The following is a 9,905-nucleotide window of genomic DNA, read 5'->3' on the forward strand; positions in this document are numbered from 1 at the left end:
GCCACTGCCTGCTTTCTCAATGAGTTTTCCTGAAACAACTACAGTTTTCCAATGGCAGAGACATACTGGCCCTGAGAACCCTCTTTTGGACTCTTCGGAATTGCTGACTCCTGCTTCACATTCCAACAGTGTATATACCAAAAAAGTATTGAAGTGGAAGTGGATGCAGGATTAAGCAAAATGGTTGTTTCTGTGTAAATTAAAATGCAGATAATTGAATAGTGCATTGTATAAAATGTTCACAGAAGTTCCTCGGCTGGCACTTTTTGCTTAGCTGTGTAAATATACCATGTTTTCCAGAAAATTAGGCATAGAGTAAAATTTTCGTAGAGTAAAATTTTCTTAACACAAGAGGGTGTTTGGAATACTTCATAAAATGTTTTTCTTACAGGCTCTGGAAAAACAGCAGCATTTCTCTTACCCATCTTAAGTCAGATTTATGCAGATGGTCCAGGCGAGGCTTTGAGGGCTGTGAAGGTAAAGAAATCCTTGTAAGAAGTTTTTTCATTGGAAGACTTACCAAAATATTTGTTGGGACCCTTCTTTCTAAGTGATGCCAAGTGTACTTTATTTTCATTTTTTAAATTTTGTTTTCAGACTGATTATCCAACAGAAAGCCAGTTTTGCATGTAATTTTTAAGTAACAAGGGGAATTTTGATGTCAAGAATTTTTTAAAGAATGAACAAATTTGGGGTCTTTAAGTTTAATTCATAAAATTTCTTTTTAGGAAAATGGAAGGTATGGACGCCGTAAACAATACCCAGTTTCCTTAGTTTTAGCTCCTACAAGAGAACTGGCTGTACAGATCTATGAGGAAGCCAGAAAAGTAAATATGCATTTTACTTATTGTTGCTATTTTTAATTAGTGATACATTTCTGACTACCCAATGAATCCTTTGCTTACAGTTTTCATACCGGTCTAGAGTTCGACCTTGTGTGGTTTATGGTGGTGCTGATATTGGTCAGCAGATTCGAGATTTAGAACGTGGATGTCACCTGTTAGTTGCCACTCCAGGGCGTCTACTGGATATGATGGAAAGAGGAAAAATTGGATTAGACTTCTGCAAGTAAGTTAATTTCTGTATCTGAGGTGTAGCTTTCTTTTGGTATCGTTAATCTACAATTACATGAGGAATATTATATTGCCTATACTTCCCCCATCACCAGGCCTCCGCCGAAAACCTCATTACAGTCAGTTTCCATCAGCATGTTAAGATGCTGTAGAATCACTACTTCTCTTCTCTGTTGCAAAGCCCTCCTCGTGCCACCACTCCCCATATCATACATGCAAATCATAATGCCCCTGTCTTTTTTAACCCCCTTATCCCTCCCTTCCCACCCATCCTCCCCAGTCCCTTTCCCTTTGGTAACTGTTAGTCCATTCTTGGGTTCTTGGGGTCTGCTGCTGTTTTGTTCCTTCAGTTTCTTCTTAGCTCTTCTACTCCACATACGAGTGAGATGATTTTGTACTAGTCTTTCTCCTCCTGGCTTATTCCTCTGAACATAATAAACTCTAGCTCCATCCATGCTGTTGGAAATGATAGGATTTGTTTTCTTTTTGCAGCTGGATAATATTCCATTGTGTATATGTACCACTATCTTCTTTATCCATTCATCTCCTGATGGACACTTAGGTTGCTTCCATTTCTTGGCTATTGTGAATAGTGCTGCGATAAACTTAGGGGTGCATATGTCTTTTTCAAACTGGGCTGCTGCATTCTTAGGGTAAATTCCTAGGAGTGGAATTATTGGGTCAAACGGTATTTCTATTTTGAGTTTTTTGAGGAACCTCTGTACTGCTTTCCACATGGTTGAACCTAATTTACATTCCCACCAGCTGTGTAGGAGGGTTCCCCTTTCTCCACAACCTCGCCAACATTTGTTGTCATTTGTTTTTTCGATGCTGGCGATCCATACCGCTGTGAGGTGATATCTCATTGCGGTTTTCATTTGCATTTCTTTCATGACTAGTGATGTGGAGCATCTTTTCATATCTCTGTTGGCCATCTGCGTTTCTTTGGAGAACTCTCTAGTTTAGCTCCTCTGACCATTTTTGGATTAGATTATTTGCTTTTTGTTTGTTGAGGTGCACGAGCTCTTTATATACTTTGGATGTCAACCCTTTAATCGGATCTGTCATTTATGAATATATTCTCCCATACTGTAGGATTCCTTTTTGTTCTATTGATGGTGTCCTTTGCTGTACAGAAGCTTTTCAGCCTGGTATAGTCCCGCTTATTCATCTTTGCTTTTGTTTCCCTTGCCTGGGGAGATACGTGCATGAAGAGGTCTCTATCCGGTTCCGCTGGTCTGTGGGTCTGTTGTGGTGACAGTACCAAATTGTCTTGATTACTGTGGCTTTGAAGTAGAGCTTGAAGTTGGGAAGCAAAATGCCCCCCACTTTATTCTTCCTTTTCAGGACTGCTGAAATGGGGGTTCCATGTGAATTTTAGAGTTGTTCCAGTTTGTTAAAGAACGCTGTAGTATTTTGATATGGAGTGCATTAAATTTGTAGACTGCTTTAATGAGTTTGGCCATTTTGACAATATTCATTCTACCTGGGCAAGAGCATGGGATGAGTTTCCATTTGTTAGTGACCTCAGTTTCTCTTAAGAGTGTCTTGTAGTTTTCAGAATAGAGGTCTTTCACTTCCTTGGTTAGGTTTTATACCTAGGTATTTTATTCTTTTTGATGCAATTGTGAATAGAATTTTTTTCCGATTTCTCTGTCTCCAAGTTCATTGTAAGTGTATAGGAAAGCAGTAGATTTTCTGTGTATTAATTTTGTATCCTGTAACTTTGCTGAATTCAGATATTGGTTCTAGTAGGTTTGGGGTGGAGTATTTAAGTGTTTTTATGTACAATATCATGTCATCTGCAAACAGGACAATTTGATCTGACCTCTTCTTTACCAATCTGGATTCCTTGTATTTCTTTGTTCTGTCTAATTGCTGTGGCTAGGTCCTCCAGTACTATGTCGAATAACAATGGGGAGAGTGGGCATCCCTGTCTTGTTCCCAATCTTAGTAGTAAAGCTTTCAGCTTCTCACCGTTAAGTATGATGTTGGCTGTGGGTTTGTCATATATGGCCTTTATTATGTTGAGGAACTTGCCCTCTCTAGCCATATTGTTGAGAGTTTTTGTCGAGAATGGATGTTTAATTTTGTTGAACACTTTCACAGTGTCTGTGGAGATGGTCATCTGGTTTTTGTCTTTCTGTTTGTTGATGTGGTGGATGATGTTGATGGATTTTCGAATGTTGTACCATCCTTCCGTCCCTGGGATGAATCCTACTTGGTCATGGTTTATGATCCTCTTGATGTTTTTTGAATTCTGTTTGCTAATATTTTGTTGAGTATTTTTGCATCTATGTTCGTCAGGGATGTTGGTCTGTAGTTTTCATTTTCTGTGGAGTCTTTGCCTGGTTTTGGTATTAGAGTGATGCTGGCTTCATAGAATGAGTTTGGAAGTTTGCCCGCCTCTTCTATTTTTTGGAAAACTTTAAGGAAAATTGATATTCTGTCTTCTGTGTATGTCTGATAAAATTCTGTGGTAAATCCACCTAGCCCGGGGGTTTTTCTCTTGAGTAGTTTTTTGATTACTGATGCAACTTCGTTGCTAGTAATTGGTGTCTTTAGATTTTCTCTTTCTTTCTTGGTCAGTCTTGGAAGGTTGTATTTTTCTAGGAAGTTGTCCATTTCTTTGAGGTTTCCAGCTTGTTAGCATCCAGATTCTCATAGTATTCTCTAATAATTCTTTGTATTTCGGTGGGGTCCGTCGTGATTTTTCCTTTCCTATTTCTAATTCTGTTGATGTGTGTAGAATCTTCTTTTTCTCTTACTAAGTCGGACTAGGGGCTTATTTCGTTTATTTTCTGAAAGATCCACCTCTTCATTTCATTGATTTTTTCTATTGTTTTATTCTTCTCAATTTTATTTATTTCTACTCTGATTTTTATTATGTCCTTTGTTTTGCTGACTTTGGACTCATTTGTTCTTTTTCCAGTTTCAATAATTGTGACTTTAGACTATTCATTTGGGATTTTTCTTCCTACTTTAAATAGGCCTGTATTTCTATACTTTCCTCTTAGAACAGCCTTCGCTGTGTCCCGCAAAAGTTGGGGCTTTGTGGTGGTGTTGTCATTTGTCTCCAAATATTGCCTGATCTCTTTTAAATTGGTCATTATCCATTGATTATTTAGGAGCACGTTGTTAAGCCTCCATGTGTTTGTGAGCCTTTTTGCTTTCTTTGTACAATTTATTTCTAGTTTTACACTTTTGCGGCCTGAGAATTTGGTTGGTAAAATCTCTACCTTTTTGAATTTACTGAGGTTCTTTTTGTGGCCTCATACGTGGTCTACTCTGGACAATGCTGCATATGCACTTGAGGAGAGTGTGTATGGGTGTAGAGTTCTATAGAAGTCTGTTAGGTCCTTCTGTTCTAGTGTGTTGTTCAGTACCTCTGTGTCCTTAGTTTCTGTCTGGTGGTGAGCTGTCCTTTGGAGTAAGTGGTCTGTTGAAGTCTCCTAAAATGAATGCATTGCATTCTCTTTCCTCCTTTAGTTCTGTTAGTATTTGTTTCCCATATGCTGATACGCCTGTGTTGGGTGCATGTATATTTATAATGGTTATATCCTCTTGCTGGAATGACCTCATTCTCATTACATAATGTCCTTCTTCATTGCTTTTTACTTTCTCTGTTTTGAAGTCCATTTTGTCTGATACTAGTACTGCAACACCTGCTTTTTTCTCACAGTTGTTTGCATAAAATATGTTTTTCCATCTCTTGACTTTTAGTCTGTGTATGTCTTTGGGTTTGAGGTGTGTGTCTGTTAAGCAGAATATAGATGGGTCTTGCTTTTTTATCCATTCTGTTACTCTGTGTCCTTTGATTGGTTTATTCAATCTGCTTACATTTATGGTGAATATTGAAAGATATGTATTTATTGGCATTGCAGGCTTTAGATTTGTGTTTACCAAATGTTCAAGGGTAGCGTCTTTACTACCTGTCTTACAAACTTCCTTATTAAGCTATTATACACACAGTCTGATGATGATTTCTCTCCCTTCTTATTCCTCCTCCTCCATTCTTTATATGTTAGGTGTTTTATTCTGTACTCCTTGTGTTTCCTTTGACTGCTTTTGTGCGTAGTTGATTTTATTTTTTGTGTTTAGTTAGTGTTTGGTTGGTGTGCTTTCTTTGCTGTGATTTTATTTTCTGTGGTGACATCTATTTAGCCTTAGGAGTGCTCCCATCTAGAGCAGTCCCTCTAAAATACCCTGTAGAGGTGGTTTGTGGGAGGCACATTCCCTCAACTTTTGCTTTTCCAGAAATTGTTTAATGCGTCCTTCATATTTAAATGATAATTGTGCTTGATACAGTATTCCTTGTTCTAGGCCCTTCTGTGTCATTGCATTAAATATATCATGTTGTTATCTTCTGGCCTGTAAGGTTTCTGTTGAGAAGTCTGATGATATCCTGATGGTTTTCCTTTGTAGGTGACCTTTTTTCTCTCTCTGGCTGCCTTTAAAACTCTCGCCTTGTCCTTGGTCAATGCCATTTTAATTATGCGTCTTGGTGTCCTCCTCCCTGGGTCCCTTGTGGTCTTCCAAGGTCTGAGAGACTATTTCCTCCCCCAGTTTTGGGATGTTTTCAGCAGTTATTTCTTCAAAGGCACCTTCTGTCCCTTTTCCTCTCTTCTTCTTTTGGTACCCCTTTAATGTGGATATTGTCCCATTTGGCTTGGTCACACAGTTCTCTGAATGGTCTTTCATTCCTGGAGATCCTTTTATCTCTCTCTGCCTCAGCTTCTCTGTGTTTCTGTTGTCTGCTCTCTGTTCCATTAACGGTCTCTGGCACCCCAGCCAGTCTGCTCTCAAGTCCTTCCAGAGATTGTTTTATTTCTGTATTCTTCCTCCTAACTTGATCCTTTAGCTCTTGCATATTTCTCTGCAGGTCCATCAGCATGGTTATGACGTTAATATTGAATTCTTTTTCAGGGAGTTAGGTTAAATCTATCTCTCCAGGCCCTCTCTCGGGCACCAAGAGTAATTCTGGACTGCACCAAATTCCTCCGCCTTTTCATGGCGGTAGAGGAAGCTGTAGGCAGGTAGCGCTTGTGTCACAAAGTCCTCTCCTGCTTGTTGGTCACCTTGCCCTTCTCCGCTGCCTGTGCCGGTTACCCACACACCAGGAGCAGCTTCTGGTTTTATTTCCTGAGCTGCTGCAGGCGGTGCAGCCATCGGGGCATCCCCGGGCCCTGCGGGGAGAGGCAGGCACACTGGGTGTGCTCTCCTGCGATAACGGCTACCCTTCACACCCTGTCCCAGCTTCCTCTGTCTGTGCCGGGCTGCCACATGCCGTGGAGCCTCTGAGTCTGTCCCCGGTGGCTGTGGAGGAGGCCCTGGGCAGCTGCTGTGGGCGCAGCTACTCTCAGGCTGCTCCCCTGCTGTGGCAGGACCACTCGGGAAGGGTAATTGACAGGAGGCTGTTTAACCACCATGAGGGGCTTCAGAACTGCACTTCTGCTCAGAGTGTGTGTTTATGGTGCCTGAAGTTCCCCAGGATACCCAGCTGCTGGTCTGAGTGTGGCTGGATGCTGTGAGGCCTCTTTCTCTTTACGTCTTTCAAAAAGCACTCGCTTTTCTTTTGTCCCTAGGGCACCAGCAGTGGCAACCTGCTCACATGTTTTACTGTTGCGTTTCCCTAATATCCAGCACACCATGTACTGTGTGTCTGTGCTCCCGGTGAGGATGACTAGGGCTTGGTATTTAGCATACCTGGGCTCCCTCACCCTCCTCACTCCAACTCCTCTCCTCCCGCTGGTGGGCGGGGGTTGGTGGAGTGCTCAGCTCCTGCCGGTCCTCAGCTTGTATCTTACCCCCTTCATGAGGCGCTCGGTTCTCGCAGCTGTAGATGTAGCCTTACTGTTTGTTGTACTGTATCTTCTGGCCTCTCTTTTAGGAATAGTTGTATTTGTTGTATTTTCAAAAATATATATGGTTTTGGGAGGAGATTTCTGCTGCCCTTCTGTCGCCACCATCTTGGCCCCTCCTCTGAGATGAAGCTTTTTTAATATTAGTGGTCATTTTGTAGTGATTTATTAGTATTTAGATTAAAACATGAATGATTTTAACTTTCTACATAGTCTTTGAAAAATAACAGTTAGCCTGTATTGGTACAGAGTCAAGTAATAATCTCCTTTGCTTGTGTGACTTAAGTGTATTTCATGTGTTACTTTGTGTAGTAAGAGTGTTGGATAAATGTATCAAGCTTAATTAAAGACACAACTATATTCAACTGTAAGTTTCTCATCAGATCCTAAATTGGGTGTTTTTTTGTAACAGATACGTAGTGTTGGACGAAGCTGATAGAATGCTGGATATGGGATTTGAACCTCAGATACGTCGTATAGTTGAACAAGGCAGTATGCCACGGAAGGGTATTCGCCACACCATGATGTTCAGTGCTACCTTTCCTAAGGGAATACAGGTGTTGTTTTTTTAGAAAAAATACAACTTCCTTTTTTAGAACGTATTTGTTAATAAGTACTTGAGTGTCTTCTGACACTTAAAAAGTTAGAGTAATAATACTTCAGGCTTTTATTTTTCCCTTTTTTCAGTGGCTTGCTCATGATTTCTTGGATGATTATATCTTCCTGACGGTAGGCAGAGTTGGCTCTACGTCTGAAAGCATCACGCAGAAGGTAGTTTGGGTGGAAGAGTCAGACAAACGGTCATTTTTGCTTGACCTCTTAAATGCAGCAGGTAAGGTGAATTATAAGTAGTGTCAGCTAGGTGTAAGAAAGACCAGTTTGGCTCTCCTTAGCCTCTACCTTGTCTTTCACTTACCTTCTTAAGTGTTAAGTTTTTATTAGCTCCATGTGCTTGTTTACCTAGCACAAAATGAAAGCCAGTTAATATTTAGAAAAGGTAATTACACCTGTTGCTGTTAGTAAACAAAATCTTACATACAATTTTTCAGGGAAGGATTCACTGACGTTAGTGTTCGTGCAGACCAAGAAGCGTGCCAGTTCTCTCGAGGATTTCTTATCCTGTGAAGGATATGCTTGTACCAGTATTCATGGAGATCGATCACAGAGGGATAGAGAGGAGGCCCTTCACCAGTTCCGTTCAGGAAAAAGCCCGATTCTAGTGGCTACATCCGTGAGTACATTTTTGTTTTTGGGTTATGCATGTTTGACTATTGCTTTCTTTTAACAAAAGTTATTTTTCAGGTGGCAGCAAGAGGATTAGACATTTCAAATGTGAAACATGTAATCAATTTTGACTTGCCAAGTGATATTGAAGAATATGTACATCGGATTGGTCGTACAGGACGTGTAGGAAACCTTGGTAAAGTGTTTTAGTTTGACACAGAATCTGAAATACTAGAACCTTTATTTTTAAGGGAAGGTTGGACATGACATCAATCAGGTGTCAGATAACAGTTATTTGTATTCCAGTTTAACTTGAATTATAACGTCACATTTTTGAGTTGTGGTTATTCTGCATATAAGTAAAAACACTGAGCAACTTCACAGGAATCCAGGCATTATATACATATTTGGACTCTTGTAGGCCTTGCCACCTCATTCTTTAATGAAAGAAATAGAAATATCACAAAGGATTTGTTGGATCTACTTGTTGAAGCTAAACAAGAAGTGCCATCTTGGTTGGGAAACATGGCTCATGAACACCACTGTAAGGGCAGCAGTCATGGACATTCTAAGAGGTACGGATTGTTTCCAGCCTTCTTATTTTTCTCTATGGGGGTTAAGTAAAATACTGTGCACAATTCGCATACTTGGATAAGGGATGGCCTTAGGAAGGCTGAAGTGGAGTCAAAAATGTTGATGTTAACTGCTCAGGTCTTCAGGAACACTATTTGAGGAATTGACCACATTGGAAACTGGTTTGAAAAATCAGAAATAGTGGGTCTATGGACAGGAATTGTCATTTTATTGAATTTCTTGTTCATTAAAAGAATTCTTCCTTTTAATAGTAGATTCAGTGGAGGATTTGGTGCCAGAGACTATCAACAAAGTAGAGTTTCCACCAGTTCTGCCTTTAGTAGTAGTCATGCAAGCAGCAGCCACAGTGGTGGAGGTGGTGACAGCAGCAGCAGAGGATTTGGTGGAGGTAACATAATTTTTTCCATTTCATATTTTTGGCAAAGACTTCTTTTTTTCAAAGAATAAATTAGTGGAGAAATTTAATTTCTAAAGAACACAAAATCCAATTCTGTAGCTATCTTTTACAACGTTTATATTTAAAGTACTTGAGAAGAAAACTTACTTAAAAGTGCTGGCTGAATTTTTTTTTAATATCTCTTGACAGCTGGTTATGGAGGCTTCTACACTAGTGATGGACATGGAGGAAATTACAGCTTCCAGGGTGTCAGCTGCTGGGGCAATTGAATCTGCTTTACAACAAAGTCATCCTTGTAAACAACCTCATCTGGAAACCACATGTATCTTAGCCAGAACATATCGTGTAGCTTTAAGAACTGCTGTCCAGTTACCAACTGTGATTGTCCTGAAAATTCAACGGAGCTCAAAGACACAAGAAGAAAACAGTAGTCAACAGTCTATTAATAAAGTTGATTTAAAGATTTAATTGATGTAGCTTGGATTAACCCCCCCTCCTGCTTATTCCCACCCCAAACTGCATTTATACTTTTTTGACTAAGGATCGTTTGTTAATTGTGACTTAAACTTAGGACAACTTACTGTTTTGATGTCCTTTTGGCTCACTAATGCCCAAAATGTCAATCGTTCAAATAAAGATACTGAAGTTGGGCTAAAATCAAACCTTGGCACACAGGTCTAATGATGTCACTTAGCAGGAATCATCAATTTGATATAAATGTAAAGGAAAAAACTTGGGCAGTAGCTTGTGTTGAGA

General features: G+C 40.0%; 1 protein-coding gene across 1 annotated transcript; it reads left to right on the forward strand.

The window, feature by feature from the left end:
• The first annotated feature begins 1,005 nt into the window (after positions 1 to 1,005).
• LOC130682164 (ATP-dependent RNA helicase DDX3X-like) lies at positions 1,006 to 9,542 on the forward strand. Its single transcript, XM_057496313.1, has 8 exons — positions 1,006 to 1,068; positions 7,347 to 7,491; positions 7,622 to 7,766; positions 7,984 to 8,165; positions 8,237 to 8,354; positions 8,580 to 8,733; positions 9,004 to 9,140; positions 9,339 to 9,542. Exons 1-8 carry the CDS (start codon positions 1,031 to 1,033, stop codon positions 9,416 to 9,418), a joined length of 999 nt encoding a protein of 332 aa, XP_057352296.1. The 5' UTR covers positions 1,006 to 1,030; the 3' UTR covers positions 9,419 to 9,542.
• Positions 9,543 to 9,905: the final 363 nt, after the last annotated feature.

Source organism: Manis pentadactyla, chromosome Y (genome assembly GCF_030020395.1).
Source record: "Manis pentadactyla isolate mManPen7 chromosome Y, mManPen7.hap1, whole genome shotgun sequence".
NCBI lineage: Eukaryota > Metazoa > Chordata > Mammalia > Pholidota > Manidae > Manis > Manis pentadactyla.